Source organism: Suricata suricatta, chromosome 12 (genome assembly GCF_006229205.1).
Source record: "Suricata suricatta isolate VVHF042 chromosome 12, meerkat_22Aug2017_6uvM2_HiC, whole genome shotgun sequence".
NCBI classification, from domain to species: domain Eukaryota; kingdom Metazoa; phylum Chordata; class Mammalia; order Carnivora; family Herpestidae; genus Suricata; species Suricata suricatta.
The window spans coordinates 14,616,242-14,633,666 of record NC_043711.1 but is presented as its reverse complement, the minus strand read 5'-3'; the positions used below and the strand labels follow the sequence as shown (position 1 = coordinate 14,633,666).

Here is a 17,425-nt window from a genome sequence, read left to right as displayed (position 1 = left end):
ACCACAGCTGATATTTGTACTATCATCCCTTCTGGTATGAATTCAGATAGTCTGGCTGCAGACACACCTGTCCTACCCTGTGTATGTTTAATGTCCTGACGCCACAACAAAAATGTCTGCATCTTTAGAATGGGAGCAATTCCTCATTCCTTTGATTCCCTCACACACTTACCTTGGTATTGACTTCTGGTATTTAATTCACACACAAGTTGAGTTGAAGACCATAATTCCATCCTTACCTTCAATCTCATCCCTTCTGCATGGGTATCTTTTTGCCGTTCAGATCCTGCTAAGTCCACCAGATTGAGTAGGGAGGTCCGTATATTCACAGTCTCATTGCTTTTCTCCATTGACTCGATTGTAATTGTAAACACTGCATGAGACCGAGAAGATTCTCTATTCATGGATGTTGATGCCACACGTCTGTTTCTCCATCCTCCAGACAGCACCTAGGCAAAAGGGAAATATACTGCAACAACTTCCAAGTGACACACAGCCGCTCTCCTCAGTATGAAGTCCGTACGGGACAATGAGAAGGAATGCTGGTCCATCGAGGAACATACTCAAGTCACTCTCCCCTCTCTGGTTCCCTGTCCATGTTACAGAAAGAGACCAAAGAGGAAATCAGCAGGCTGAGGATCCGGAACGGGTTTTGCCGTTCTCCATTGGTATTAACTTAATGCAAATCATAAACTCTCTCTCAATCCCTTTGTCTAGATAATGAGAAAGTTAGACAACATAAATCTCAAAATTACCTTCAAGACCGAAGTTTTGTCAGCTCTTCTGGTCTATAAAGTACTCGTTTTCCCTCCCTATTCCCTACGGCAAGCAGGATGCATGCAAGTCCAAACTGCAGGCTCTGGCATCAGATGAACATGAGGTCCAGCCCTGGCTCCACTGTTAACTAGCGGTATGGTCTGGGCCAGCTGACCCTGTTCAAGGCTCAGGCCCATATGTGTAAAATGGGAATATGGGTACCTACCCCACAGGGCAGAACATCACCAACGGGAGTGAGTGTGCACAGTAATCACCTTGGGGTCTTGATAAAATGCACATTCTGATCAGTGACCGTGAAGGCAAGGCCTGGCATTTGTAACAAGGTCTGTAACATCTTTCCACCTTTTTTTTTTTTTTTTTAACAATTATTTTGGTTAGTCTTCGTCCTTCACAATTTCATACAATGCTGGTACTCTGATAACTACATTTTTGAGTAGCAAGAACATAATATGTAAAAGGTAAAATGGGCAAATTAGCATCTTATATCAAAAAGATTAAAAAAGTTAAACGAAATAATAGACGCAGAAGAGGTTAGCAAAGTGCTTGACTCAATAAATAGAGCTCTTAGAATCCTATTAACCAGCCACAACATAAAATTGAAGCTATTGGTTTCTTTTACATTTTTTGGATAGTACTTTATGCTTCCATTTCATAACACTAAATACTGTATATTAAATATAAGGTAAATCATAATACATTGTTCATACAGCTGGAAAGAGAGACACAGACCCTCAAACATGGGACAAATTCTAAAATACCATTGTATTTAAAGAGCAAGGTACCAAGGCAGCACAATATGCTATCATTTGTGGAACATATGGAAAAAAAGCAAATAAAACTGTATTTCTTTAAATCCTCATGTAAGGGGCAAGTGGCTGGCTCAGTTGGATAGAGCAGCATACAAGTCTTTTTTTTTTTTTTAATGTTTTATTTATCTTTGAAAGAGAGACAGCATGAGCAGCGAAGGATCAGAGAGAGGGAGACACAGAATCCAAAGACAGGCTCCAGGCTCTGAGCTAGGTGTCATCACAGAGTCTGATGCGGGGCTCGATCCCACGAATCATAATATCATGACCTGAGCCGAAGTCGGATGCTTAACTGACTGAGCCACCCAGGTGCCCCAGGCAAGTCTTGATCTTGGGCTCATAAGTCCAAGCCCCATATTGGGTGTAGAGATCACTTAAATTAAAAAAATTTTTTTGTTTAAACAAATAAATCCTATTATAAAAACCAAATACAAAAATCAAAAACAAAAATCAAACTGCTTGATGAATGTTTATAGATTAGAAGACTTAATAGTGTTAAGATGTTAATTCTCCCAAAAACGATTGACAGATCCAACACAATCCCACTCAACATCCTAGCAGCCTTTTGTGCAGAATCTGACAAATCAATTCTATATGTATGAAATTGTGAAGGACGAAGACTAACCAAGATAATTGTTAAAAAAAAAAAAGGTGGAAGGTTTACTCTACTTGATTTCAAGACTTAACTATTCAGCAATAAGAAGCTACCATAATCAAGAAAGTCGTGATCATGAGCCCAAGTCGGCTCCATGTTGGGATTCTCTCTTTCTTTCAGAAAAAAAAGGATATTAATACTTGCGTGAAGTTTAAGCAGTAAGTAAACTTAGAGCATTAAATACTTACATCACAGAAGAAAGGCCAAATAAGCTAAGTATCCAGTTTAAGAAACTGGAACAAAAACAGGATGAGAAGGAAAAAACTAAGAAAACATTACAAAAGCAAGTCATGTAATAATATCAACTATGCAAAGAGAAAACAAAACGGGACACCTGGATGGTTCAATCAGTTATGCGTCCAATTCTTGGTTTTGGCTCAGGTCATGATCTCATGGTTCATGAGTTCAAGCCCTGCATCAGGCTCTGAGCTGGGATTGAGGAGCCTGCTTGGGATTTTCTCTCTCCCTCTGTCTCTCTGCCCCTCCCCTGCTTGTGCTCTCTCTCTCAAAATAAATAAATAAACATTAAAAAAAATATTTTAAAAGGAAACAAAATTGTAGTTATAGTAAAGATTTTAAAAAATGAGAATACTGAGGCTCCTGGGGGGCTTAGTCGGTTAAGTGCCTGACTTCAGCTCAGGTCATGATCACATGGTTCGTGGGTTTGAGTCCTGCATTGGGCTCTGTGCTGACAGCTAGCTCAGAGCCTGGAGCCTGTCTTCGGATTCTGTGTCTCCTTCTCTCTCTGACTCTCCCCTGCTCACACTGTCTCTCTTTCTCTCTCAAAAATAAATAAAACATTAAAAAAAAATTTTAAGAGAATACTGGAAACAACTTTTTGTCATATATTTGAAAACTGAGAGGAAATAGGAGCTTCGTAGAAAAAAAACTGAGAAGAGACTGACATTTTCTAGGAATAAAAACTTCCCTAAACTTTTGACCCAAGAAGAGGTAAAATGACCTCAAAACTCTATTATGGAATTTTCATTGGTAGCTAAAAATCTTCTCTCGGAACATAAGGCCCAGGTGATTTTGGGAAACAAATCATTTTTAAGAACAAGTCATTCCAATCACACAAACTTCCAAGAAGGACAAAGGTGGTAATTAAAAAAGCAGAAAAGTTAGGAAAATGGAAAATCACAGGTTGATCTCAATTTTTAACACTGATGAAAAATCCTAAACAAAATATTAACAAACGTGATCTAATAGTCTATCACATTAACATGTTAAATGAGAAAAACAAGATCATCTCAATACAGACAGAAAAAGCACCTGACAAACTTAACACCCACTCTTCATTTTTGTAAGATAGCAAGGTGGCTTATTATAAAAGCATTCTATTAAAATTAACTGCATTTCCAGATACATCAAACAAAATGCAATTTTTTAAGTAGGCTTTACCCCCAGCAAGGAGCCCAACACAGGCTTGAACTCATGATGCTAAGATCAAGATCTGAACTGAGATCAAGAGTCAAATGCTTAACCAACTGAGCCACCTAGCCATCCCATAAAACTTCAAAAATAGATTATCTTCTACAAGAGCAACAAAAATATGCAGTATATTGGAAAAAGGGCTAACAATTAGCTTATGTAATTATCTTTTATGGTGAAAATGATGTTATGAGACGTTCAAGACCTATATATGTGAAAAGACATATCATGTTCAAGTATGGACTCAATATTGTAAAGATGCCAATCCCTCCAAACTGGTCTATAACTGCAATGCAATTACAATAAAAATCTCAACAAAATTTGTTGAGTGTGTATATGTACACACACACACTAGGTCACATGTAAAACCTATTTCTTACTATGACAGTCACAGTGTAAACTGTTTGAATCATGGGGCACCTGGGTGGCTCCAGTCGGTTAAGTGTCTGACCCTTGATTTTGGCTCAGGTCATGTTCTCAGGGTTATGAGATTGAGCCCCATGTCAGGCTCTGTGCTGGGTGTGGAGCCTGCTTACGATTCTCTGCCTGCCTCTCCCTCTGCCTCCTTCCTGCTCATATGAGCTCTCCCTCTCTCAAAAAGTAATGAATAAATAAAAAGACTCTTAAAAAGAAAAGAAAGTTTGAATCAGGACGCTTGCTGAAGATGGAAGAATAAATTATTGACCTATGATTTCTACATATACAGGTACACACACACAAATATTCATACAATGGATTATATAGCAGTGAAAATAAGTGAAAATGCAACATGGATAAATTTCATAAACACAGTTGATATTAAAAAGTTACAGAAGCCTAGGGGTGCCTGGGTGGCTGAGTCGGTTAAGCGTCTGGCTTGTCGGTTAAGCGTCTGGCTTCAGCTCAGGTCATGATCTCACAGTCCAAGGGTTCGAGCCCCGCGTCGGGCTGTGCTGACAGCTAGCTCAGAGCCTGGAGCCTGCTTCAGATTCTGTGTCTCCCTCTCTCTCTCTGACCCTTCCCTGCTCGCACTGTCTCTCTCTGTCTCTCAAAAATAAATAAAAAATATTAAAAAGAATTTTTAGGGGCACCTGGGTAGCTCAGTCGGTTAAGCCTCCGACTTCGGCTCAGGTCAGATCTCACGTTCATGGGTTCGAGCCCCGCGTCAGGCTCTGTGCTGACTGCTAGCTCAGAGCCTGGAGTCTGCTTCTATGTCTGTGTCTCCTTCTCTCTCTCTGCCCCTCCCCCTCTCATGCTCTGTCTCACTCTGTATCAAAAAATAAAACATTAAAAAAAAATTTTTTTTTAATTTTTTAAGTTACAGAAGCTGAAATGTGCACAATTTATGAAAAATCAAAAGTAGGCAAAACCAACCTTTTCAGATATACATACGTTTGTGGTTTAAAAGTAGAAGGAAATGATCACGACATCCAGCACAATGCTTACATTTAAGGTGGAGCCAGGTACATGAGATACGGAGAGGCACATAGGTGGTGTTGGTAACATCTGAATCCTGATGGTCTAAGGTCCTCCGAGTTCATTCTGACATTAAGCTTAGTAACTTATATGCATGCGCCAGTATCTTGTATGTATCGAAAATTACACAATAAAAAATTGTTTAAAATCAACTGGCCAGGTCAGATCCCATAAAAATGGGAACATTTTGTAAATTCCTATCAAAAGGTTTGTTTGCCCTGAACCAAATGCTCAAAAGAGGTTGGTTTTTGACACCTAACAACAAGGGTAGAAAATAAGGGGAAGAGAACAGCCAGCTGGTTTAAAAAGTAGCAATCCCAGAGGCTCCTCAAAAGCAGCTTCCGGAAAGAATCACTAAAGAGATACAGACGTTAACAATGGCCCCCAGTGGCCTACAGAGGCCTGACCGGAATGAACAGCACCAACATAATGCAAAGCCAAGAGGCTCAAAGTTCTATTTTAACCACGGGGAGAGCTACATAAAAGTCATATCCTTCTTCCTCCTGTGTCCTGCCTTTACAAAACTATTTTTAGTAGCTCAGTTCTTGCTTTTTTTTGAGATCAAGGTGTTTTTCACAGCACGTTACGCTGCCTCAGGCTCGGCTGCTGCAGGGCGGGTACCTGATAGGCTTCAGCGGCCGAGGCCACCACCTGCTCCACCGCACCAACAATGAAGACTCCCTTCTTGATGTGCTCCCGTAAGTACAGCCCGGCTGACGCAGAGTCCAGCAGGTCATAGATCTGCTCGTTGTAGATCTCGATAAAGGAACACTTGCAAAGGAAACTCTTTCCGGCTCCGGCCTGGAAAGAGAAGCCTCATTTAGATACCTTCTTTTCATGAGTCATCCCTCTCTTTCATGAGCGTTACCCTTTTACTTGCTTCACAAGGTGTACATTTGCTACTATGTTATCCTTCACACAAGATTCCTAAAAGCCGGGTAAAAATCCAGAAAACTAGTTTTAACACATCACTACGTCTTCAGGCAGCATCAACCTGAGATCCCAAGAGGCCTAGGTCTCCAGAGGTGACTCATAAGCAAGGCAAGGAGGCAGGACTTAGGCAGTTCAGATGGCCAATTCCACTTTCTTAAACCAAGGTGTAACTGACATCCACCATTGTATTGGTTTCAGGTAAATAACATAATGGCTCAATATTATAACATAATGACTCAATATTTGTATATATTGAGAAATAATCACCACAGTAAAACTGGTTAACATCCATCACCACACACAGTTACAAATGTTTTTCCTTGTGATGAGAAGAACGATTCCATTTTTATCTGTCATATACTGGACTTCATCAAGTTTTACCTGAAGCAAGTTTTACCTTATTTTAAAGACTGAAAACAATTTGATTCAGAAGCCTCTCTAAAGAACCACAGAAACGCACGGCACTCAACTTACTTCACTGGACCCAAGGTGCATGTTTAACTGCAAATGTTAGGGATAGTTTCTGCACAGGATAGAAACAGTCAATGTTATGTGTCAGTCTCCTAGGTACACACGGAATGGAATGTAACACTAATGGCTCTAAAGCCTGAAATTCACCAAGCTAAAGGACAGTCATGAGAAAGGCCCGACCTGGGAGTCAATGGCAGATGGAAGCCCACATCACCCGGGCGATGGGGTCACACCACATAGGAAACCATCAAATTGTCCTCAGGCGGCAGAAGGTGCTACAAAGGAGACAAGGATGGGCCCGGCACTCCTGGACGTCCTGAGGAACTAGGGACACATGCAGGAGGTGATGGGCTTAATGAATCTGTTGTCCTCAGTTAAAATTTTCTTTACACTTTCTCTCTTGCAAAATCTGAGAGCCTAAGAAGCACACATTCTTTTTTTTTTAGTCTGAGTTCACGGATGATACTTGTTTTAGAAACTAAACATTTTTAGAAAATTAAAAACTCAGAATCCTTCATTTTTTCTTAAGAACTGAAAGGCTTGTCTGTTTTTCTCTTATGCCACACCAGCCTATCCACACTGTAGAGTACCACTTAGGACCCTCCATGTGTTATGAGCCTGTTATTAGCAGCTAACTGCTCAAAACTAGATATTTCATAGAACCACTTTATTTTCATAGTGAATTTTACCTTCTCTTTTTCACGGTCAATCAAAGAAAACAAATATTCAAAGCTTCGTGGGATTACTCCTCTCACATTATGAGAAAAATGATCAGATTCAGATGGTCCTGAAGAAAAATGTAAAAAAAAATTATATATATGTATTCATATTCATTTTTATTATAGGAGTCCTTCCAAAATGACAATGCTGAAAGAAAATTTATTCAGAAATAAGATGACATTGTACAATCAGTTTCTTATTTGTGTCCCTGAACAAGTTAAGCTTTAGTCTGAGAGATCAAACAGAACTTGCCTATCAATGGGACTGAAGGAAGGGCCTTCAGTAGCCACTAATGCTGGCTACACCTGGAGTGTTATAAATGGCGCTTGTAAACTGTACCTAAAATCAATCAATCCCAGATAGAACTACGTAAGTAAATAAACAAAGAGGACAAATAATAGGAGTCTGCAGACAATTTCATAATATTTTCCTGTTAAATAATATACAAAGATACTCAACATATTCTTCACGGTTACCTTCATCATCTCCTGCATTGTCTACACCTTAGCTCCTCATCCTGCTTCTACTTGCCCCCCTCCTAGACTATTCCATTCAGCTGCCTAAGTAATCCTTTTAATTATTTATCAGATCTAGTAGTTCTTAAAAAATTAAAAAAAAAAAAAAAGGCCTCCAATGACTTCACATCGCACTCACAAAATCCAAAACCCCAGCCAGGTCCCCCACGAGCTGGCCTCAGAGTCTAACTCCAGCTGCCCTCCGTACTACCCCCTTAGTCTGAAAAACTCCCCTCTAGCCCATGGGTCTTCCTGATGTTCTCTGAACAGTCTTGAGCAAGTTCCCAACTCTGAGCCTACAGCCTAGAGTATTCTTCCCCCAGACAATCGTGTGGTTTCTTCCCATTTCACTCAACAATTCTCTTTCTTACCATAACTCACAATTCAGAAACCATTAAAAAACAACCACAAGAAAATAAAAATCTTTGGCAAAGGGAAAAACCTTAAGTCAAAAGACAAATGAAAAACCTAAAGAAAACTCAGTTATCTTGTAGACAAAGGGCTAACCTACTTGTTAAAAATCCCCACAAATGAGTAGGAAAAATAAGTTAATTTTTTAAATGGGAAAACAGCTTGAATGGGCATTTTACAGAGAGAGGATATCCAAATGTCCAATAAACATAAGAAAGACTGTTGTCAACAGACATCAGGGAATTGCAAACAAAAACACAATGAGATAATACTACACGTATTCCAGAAGGCTAAAAGTATAGACAAAGACGAGGAGGTCCTAGAACTTCCACATCTATCACAGCCGTATAGATACGAAAGCTGATACACACATAACTTGTGATGCAGCAATTCCACTCCTAGGGATGTCCCCAACAGAAATGAACTTGAAAAGACACATACAAGGAAGAGTGGCATAGCAGCATTATTCATATGGGCTAAAACTGGAGATAATCCAAATGTCTAGCAATAGAAACATGGAAAATGTGGCATATTCATACAACAACACATACAGCAACGGGATGCAACGATGGAACAGACTAGTACTGCATGCAACCACATGAGCGAAACTTAGAAACTTAATGCTGAGAGGGAGAAGCCAGACACAATAGAATACATACAGTAAAATTTCATCTACATAAGTTTAAAAAGAAGTAAAACGATGATAGAAGTCAGAGTAATACATACTTCAGGGGAAGCAGGTGAGGTAGTTACTGACTGGGAATCGTGATCTAGGTGGTAATTATATGGATTTATAAATATATAAAAAGTCATTAAACCCAATTCAAAAACTGTTTATTAAGCACCTACTGTGTGCTAAGCACTGACTGAGAACATGGCTGCAAACATGGATTGTTATCAGGGAACTCCCAACTTGACAGAAGCCTGGGAAATATCCCTAATTTTAAGAGGTCAACATCATAGACAGAAAGTATGACTTCCCCCAAAATGTACTTGGTGCCTAGGCACTGTCATTTCAGAGTAGATTAAGTAAGCAAATGATAAACTAATTCACTTACCCATCATCGTAAATGTTTTCCCTGAGCCAGTCTGTCCACTGTAAAAACAAATGTTTTATAATACATTATTTTTACAAAAACTTAAAAGACTATCCTCCTGCTTTAAAAAGGTTTACTGATAGATAAATTTTCCACACAAACATTACGGCGCCTGGGTGGCTCAGGTGACTGAGCGTCTGACTCTGATTTCAGCTCATGTCATGATCTCACAGTTCCTGGGATAGAGCCCCGCATCAGGCTCTGACCTGACATTGCAGAGCCTGCTTGGGATTCTCCCTCTCTGACCCTCTCCCATGCACACACACACACATGCTCTCGCTCTCTCTCAAAATAAATAAACAAACATAAAAAACGTTTCTCCACAAAGATCTTATTTTCCTTCTTTATTAAAAATTTTATTAGACGCTAGGTTGGCTCAGTCAGAGTATACAACTCTTGATCTCAGGGTAGTTAAGTTTAAGCCCCTTATTAGGTGTAGAGCTTATTTTTAAAAAATTATATTAAGGGGGTGCCTAGGTGGCTCAGTCAGTGGAGCACCCGACTTCAATTCAGGTCATGATCTCATGATTCGTGGGTTCAAATCCCACATTCCACTAGAGCCTGTTTCAGATTCTGTGTCTCTTTCTCTCTCTGCTCCTCCCCTGTTCATGCTCTGTCTCTGTCTCTCAAAAACAAGTGAATGTAAAAAAAAAAAAATTATATATGGGGTGCCTGGGTGGCTCAGTCGGTTAAGTGTCCAACTTTGGCTCAGGTCATGATCTCACGGTTTGTGGGTTCGAGCCCCGCATCAGGCTCTGTGCTGACAGCTAGCTCAGAGCCTGGAGTCTGATTCAGATTCTGTATCTCCCTCTCTCTTTGACCCTCTCCTGCTCACACTGTCTCTCTCTGTCTCTAAAATAAATAAAAAAGATTTTAAAAAACTTTTTTAACTATATTAAATAAAAAATGAATGATTCATTTTCTTTCTCTACTGTCCTAATACCAAGAGCTACATTGCTAATTGTCTGGTAATTCTTCAGGATTATACAAACATAGCCATCAGAGTTTTTAATATTCCTTTTTTCTTTTTAAGGGAGCTAGAGCACACGAGCTGAGGAGAGGGGCAGAGGAAGAGAGGAGAGAGGAAGAGAATCTTAAGCAGGCTCCAAGCTCAGGATGAGCCCAACATGGGATTCAATCCCATGACCCTGGGATCATGAGCTGAGCCAAAATCAAGAGCTGGACACTTAACAGACTCAGCCTCCTTCTAACGAAAAGCAATTTTCATTAAATTATTAATAAATATGCCACAAATGAAACATAATTAGTATGACTGTAAGGTATTTAAAAATAATGGTTCTAAAGATAATGTATCTCTGGCAATTGTGGCTGTATTTCCAATTCATTTTTTAATTTTACCACTCAAAATACTCTGTGGGGGAAAAAAAAATCTTTCTTCTCTTAAGAAGACAAATGAGAAAATAGGTCTCTGCCTTACTGATGAAGAGAAAATATTCAGCGCTCCTGAACACAGCTGAAAAAAGCAACGGCAAACTTTCAAGTAAGTATATATGTTCATGTGAGCCTAGAGTTCATACTTCTTAATGTGTTTTTTACTTTCTTGTGTTTTGGGCCAATTATAGATTAAACCAAGGGCACATACACAAAAAGCATCAGCTGCTCAAATATATTAAAATATTTTTTGATGTTTGTTTATTTTTGAGAAAGAGAGAGTGCGAGCAGGACAGGGGCTGAGAGAAAAGGAGACAGCATCTGAAACAGGCTCCAGGCTCTGAACCATCAGCACAGGGAGCCTGACACAGGGTTTGAACCCACAAACTGTGAGATCATGACCTGAGCTGAAGTTGGACACTCAACCAACTGAGCTACCTGGCCGCCCCTCAAATGCATTAAATAATTCACTACATTCTATTAAAAAGCTCTAGTTCTAAATAAAATTTGAGTGTCTATTGTTAAAAAAAATTACACTAAAAATATATTCCCATTAATCTATATATCCTATAAATCTTGAATGATACTAAAATTCACTTTGTACAACTGGCAAGGTCATGATGCCTTCACGACCTCCATCTTACATTTCACATTAAATCGACAGCAGTATTTTAAGGCTGCCAATATTTAGAAACTTCAGGATCATGTCTCACTTTAGATATACATTTAGAAAACAATTTGACAAGTTTCTCATAAGGTTAAGTATAGACTTACCATATGACCCAGTAATTGCATTCCTGGGTATTTACCCAAATGATTTGAAAACTTAGGTTCACACAAAAACTAATATTCAAACATTTGTAGCAATTTATTCATAATCACTGAAAACTAAGATACCCTTTCACAGGGAAATGGATAAACAAATCATGATAAATCCATACAGTAAAATACTGAGGAAAAAAAAAGAGTGAGTTATTATTGATGCATGCAACAATACAGGTGAATCCTATATGCATTTTTATTAAGAGAAAGAAGCCAGATCCAAAAGGCTACATATTGTCTGATTCCATTCATGCGACACTCTGGAAAAGGCAGAACTACAGGAATGGAAAATATATTTGTGTACCCTGGAGGTCAGGGGTTGAGGGAAGGGGGAGTGACTGACTACAAGGGGAACACGGGAAATTTCTAAGGTAAAGAAACGGTCCTTTTCAGTGCCAGGGTGCTCTCTGCATTTGCCAAAACACTACACAGGTGTATATCACAAAGGGTGAACTTTAAAGCACGCAAAGTAAAAAAACAAGCAAAACACATCAACCAGGATGTCAGCGGTCCCAAAATGGAATGCACGTAGCCACGTCACAAATGTGTGACATAACTGCACCGAACTCACGGGCAGCAAGGGAGCTGACCAAGTCCTTTAGAAAAGGAGCCTTTGACTGGAGACTATTAAGGCTTAGAAGGAAGGAAGGAAGGAAGGAAAGAAGGGAGGAAGGATGGAAGGAAGGATGCATGGAAGGATGGATAAAGAAAGGAAGGACAGAAGAAAGGAAGAGAACTGTATACAAACACTGTACTGAGTAAATCTGTTTCTCACGGATACAGGGTAACAACTGAAAGTGCCTCATATGCGCACTGGGGCTGAACGAGTATGTAAAGGGACAGAAGGTGGCAGCCAGGTTTCTCAATGCCAGAGAAGTTACAGATAAACCAGGAAAGAAGGTTAGAACAAATACATATGGATTCTAACCTTCTGGATTACAGTCAGAGACATAAGCACGAACTCATGCTGAACTTAATACGTGTACCAACAGATACAGACACAATTACAGATAAGTCCACATACACAACTTAGTATATGCACACATATTACCTAGCTGTCTGCTGAGAAGCCCAGAAGCAATGACACTCCAGCAGCAACAAACACCCCCAGGGCCCGCGCCCCGGTTTCTAAACACCATTCTCCAATAAAAGGAACCGGGGCTCCTTGTCAGGAACAGCTGGGAGCATCATAAAGTAAGAAAGTGCTCAAGCGAAAGGATGGGACATGTCAAAGGGACATAGACACCAGCCTCCAACAGCTCCCAGTGGCCAAGCTGGGACAATATGAACAAGATAAAAATAACGTATTGGATTATAACCGAAAGCATAATTTTAAAAATGGGAGAGAAATCTTCCTCAGAGAAGAATTTCAAATAATATAAACACTCTCCTCTCCACGAGGTAGAGTTTAAGCCCCCACCTTGATTATCCAGGTGAATCCAATCTAATCGCATGCATTAGAGAACCTGTCCCAGCAGTAGTCAGAGGGACATGTGACTAAGGAAGACGAGTTGGAGGGTTGCATGTTGCTGGCTTTGAAAATAAAGGGCCCTGGGGCCAAGTAACATAAGTGGCCTCTAAAAGCTGCAAAAGGCAAGGAAAAGGAATTCTCCCCTAGAACCTCCAGCAAAGAACACAGCCCTGGACACTTACATATTTTAGCTCAGTGAGACATGAGACTCATGTCAGACTTCTGACTTACAGAAATGAAAGGTAATAAAGTTGTGTTGTTTCAAGCAGCCATAAGAATTGACCAGAAGCACTCACTACTGCCCCCTTGTGTAAGGACACAGTCAGCAACTTACTATGCAAAGATGGTACCATTGTAACCGCTCATGCAGGACTCCACAATGCCCTTGGCCACAGTGGAGAACACGGATTCCTACAAACGTAAGCACCAAATATGTTAACATTTCATAAAAATGGACTACTTTCCTAAACTACATTCCAAAATATAACAATAAAAATAGTGTGCTTTTAGACTTTTCAACACTTGTGATAACGTGAAAATTATATCCAGTATAGAAAAACACTAAAACTTCGAAGATGATAAAACATTAAACATAATTATGTCTACTAACTCCCTATACAATTCTAGATTTTAACCTTACATCTAGAATTTACACAGAATTTTGTTGGCACATTGCATACAAATGGTACCTGGGTATTAGCATCAAATACATGGCCCTATATGTGCTTCAGTGCTTTTCCCACAAGTGTGTACTAAATAGTCAATACCTGATTTTTTGCTTTCATTTTTACATACATAAGTAGATGCAATCTTATCAACAGTACAAGAATTCTTAAACCTGCACTAATACAGTAGCCAGGAGCCACATGTGACTATTTATTGAGCACATGTGACTACTGAAACCTGGCCACTCCAACTTAAGATATATTATAAGTGTAAAATATATACTCAGTTTGAAAGACTGAGCATGAATGAAAAGAATGGAAAATACCTCATTAATAATTTGCTTTATATTGATTACACGTTGAAAAGATATTTTGGATATACTGGGTTAAATAAAATACAGGATTAAAATTAGGTGTGGGGCACCTGAGTGGCTCAGTAGGTTGAACGTCTTAATTTCAGCTTAGGTCATGATCCCACTGTTGTGAAATGGAGCCCCGCGTTGGGCTCTCCGCTGGGCATGGAGCCTGCTTAAGATTCTCTCCCCACCCCCCAGCCTCCCTGCATGTCTCCCCCGTTTGCATGCTCGCTCTCTCTCTCTAAAATAAAACAGCAGGGCTGTCTGGGTGGCCAGTCAGCTAAGCATCCAGCTCTTGATTTCACCACAGGTCGTGGTCTCACAGTTGTAACACTGAGCCCTGCATCAGTCTCCATCCACATTGTCAGCACGGAGCCCCACAGGGCTTGAACTCACCAACTGTGAGATCACGACCTGAGCCCAAACCAAGAGCCAAATGCCTAATCCACTCAGCCACCCAGGCGCCCCCTAAATTTTAAATTTTATTTAATCTTAATAAATTCAAACTTAAGTAGCCACATATGGTTAGGGGCTACTGTAATGGACAGTGCAGATACAGAACACTGCCCTCATTACAGAAAGTTCTAAGGCATAGTGCTGACTAGATCCTAACTGTCCTTAATTAGAAAAACAGTTACTGACATCACAGTAATGATTACTCTCTGCTATGGACTGAATGTGTCTTCCCCAAAATCCCTATGTTGAAACCCTAATCCCCAACACCATGGTATTCGGACTTGGGGCTTCAGGGAGATAATCAGATCACGAGGGTGGAGGGCTTGTGAGGTGAGTAGTACCCTTCTAAGAAGACACCAGAGAATTTGCTTTCTCTCTCTCCACAGTGAAAAATCAGCAATCTACAAGCCAGGAAGCAGGGCCTTACCAGACACTAGATCTCCTAGCCTGGATCTGAGAATTCCCAACCTCCAGGGGTGCCTGGGTAGCTCAGTCATTTGAGTGTCCAACTTCGGCTCAGGTCATGATCTCACAGTTTGTGAGTTTGAGCCCCAGGTCAGCCTCTGTGCTGACAGCTCAGAGCCTGGAGCCTGCTTCAGATTCTGTGTCTCCCTCTCTCTCTCCCCCTCCCCCACTTGTGCTCTGTCTCTGTCTCTCTAAAATAAATAAATGTAAAAAAAAAAAAGAATTCCCAACCTCCAGATTGAGAAATAAATGTCTGCTGTTTAAGCCATCCTGTTTTTGATATTTCTGTTATAGCACCACAACCAAGATATTCTCCCTAAACTAGAAAGTTGGATTATACTTATTATCAATCACCCAAGTGGCTCTGAAAAAATACACCTCCACTAACCTCCATCACTGGATGGTGAGAAAAAAGCAAAGCAGGTTTGTCATTCTGGTACAAAGTTTGATGAAAGAAAAAGCAATAACAAAATTAAATTTAAAATATTTTAAAATTTATTACATCTAAAATATTTACATAATGTTTGAGCTTCCTTATGTGAGATCTATCAAACTAAAGAGATCAGAAATGAAATCCTCACAAATAATAGGATTTTATCCAAATGGAAAGTGAAGTTTCCAAAATTATTATTACCTGAGTGGTGTGCATGTCAGCAACATGATCAAATGTGAAGGTCTTGGGCTCAGGGTTGGAGTGCAGCCGAAGAGTGGTAGAGGAGAGCACAGATAAACATAAGTTTTGCTCTCCATCAGCTGATCCAGAACCTTCTGTAGGTGGACGAATTCGCACAAAAACTTTGATGGCATCACCTTCATTACTAAAGACAAGACATGTGCCAGCCTCAGTTTACTGGAGAAAACTAAGAAAGGACCTGAGTTCCATACTGCCTGCGATGTTTCCATACAGAGTTTCCCCAACAAAGCCCCAAACCTACCCACTTACATTCACCTGTTCTAGAAGTGTTGCACGTGACTCACACCCTTTATGATTTGCTTCACCATACTTATTTTCACAAGCTTTTTTTTTTTTTAACCTGAAAGCAACTCAAAGTTGATTCCATGACACCCCAAGCATTGCTTGTCTGTGATTTCCCTCTTAACAGCAATAATAAAATAGTCACCCCAAGGGAGAATTATGTTACTGATTCCATCTTTTAGCCTGGAAGGTAAAAGGACAGGGGGAGAGTTGGGGAGGAAGGGTGATGTTCCCAGATTTCCAGGTAGCTAAGGACTAAGCTTGATGCTGAAACAAGTATCCCTTGCTATGTTACTATATCCTGCCTGGGTGGGGCGCCTGAGTGACTGACTCTTGATTTCGGCTCAGGTTATGATCTCACATTTCATGGGATCGAGCCTCATGTCAGGCTCCTCACTCATAGTGCAGAGCCTGCTTGGGATTTTCTCTCTCTCTCTCTCTCCCTCTCCCTCTCCCTCTCCCTCTCCCTCTCTCTTCTCCTCCCTTGCTCACACACTCCCCCTCCCTTCTCTCAAAAATAAAAAAATCAACTAAAAAAGAAATACTACATCCCTAATTCTTTTGGTCTCAGCAACAAGATTTTTTTCTTACCTTGATTGGTTAGACTGACAGTTTGTCACATTGCGTAACTCAGCTAGAAAAAAAAGACAAGAAGTTATTATAGGCATTTAAAATTGCAATATAGGAGTGCCTGGGCTCAGTTTCAGTTCAGGTCATGATCCCAGGGTCGTGGGATTGAGCCCTGCATGGGACTTGGCACTAAGCGTGGAGCCTGCTTGGAATTCTCTCTGCTGCTCACACCTCCTGCCCCTGCTCGCATTCTCTCTCTCAAAATAAATAAATTTAAAATCCCATCCTTTTTAAAAAGATTTATTTTGAGAGAAAAGGGGAGCACACGCACATGAGCGGGGGAGGGGTACAGAAACAGGGAGAGAGAGAATCCCAAACTGACAATACCGAGCCTGACATAGGACTCAAACTCACGAACCCTAAAATCATGCCCTGAGCTGAAATCAAGAATTGGCCACTTAAAGGGCACGTGGGTAGCTCAGTTGGTTAAGCAACCCACTTTGGCTCAGGTCATGGTCTTGCAGACCTCTGTGCTGACAGCTCAGAGCCTGGAGCTGCTTTGGACTCTGGGTCTCCCTCTCTCTCTTCCCCTCCTCCACTCACGCTGTTTCTCTCTCTTTCTCTTTCAATAATAAATAAACATTAAAAAATTAATTGGCTGCCTAACCGACTGAGCGACCCAGGTGCCCCTAAAAATCCCATTCTTATCGAGACTACTCTTCTGTTGCTAACACTCCTCAGTCTCCTTGGCTCCCTGACCTCTTGACAGCGGGGCACTCTAGGGCTCAGGCCTCTATCTTCCTTCTGTTCTTTCCACATCCACTTCATTGGTGAGGACATCCAGGCTCATGGTTCTAAATGCTAAGTACATGTTGATGAGTCCCAAATTTAAACCTTTTCCCTGGACCACTCTTTTGAGCACCAGACTCTCACATCCAACTGCCTACTTAACATTTCCAATGGGATGCCCAATGTGCAATG

General features: G+C 40.5%; 1 protein-coding gene across 1 annotated transcript in view; it reads right to left on the bottom strand.

Moving 5' to 3' along the window:
* The window catches only part of KIF15 (kinesin family member 15), a 64,626-nt gene that overhangs the window by 40,861 nt on the left and 6,340 nt on the right, over nt 1-17,425 (bottom strand). Inside the window, exons 2-8 of the mRNA XM_029917862.1 lie at nt 16,466-16,508; nt 15,533-15,716; nt 13,291-13,367; nt 9,233-9,270; nt 7,218-7,315; nt 5,746-5,925; nt 240-449 (exon numbers count right to left, since the gene is read on the bottom strand). Coding sequence (XP_029773722.1) covers nt 240-449; nt 5,746-5,925; nt 7,218-7,315; nt 9,233-9,270; nt 13,291-13,367; nt 15,533-15,716; nt 16,466-16,508 — 830 coding nt within the window. The remainder of the gene's footprint in view (nt 1-239; nt 450-5,745; nt 5,926-7,217; nt 7,316-9,232; nt 9,271-13,290; nt 13,368-15,532; nt 15,717-16,465; nt 16,509-17,425) is intronic.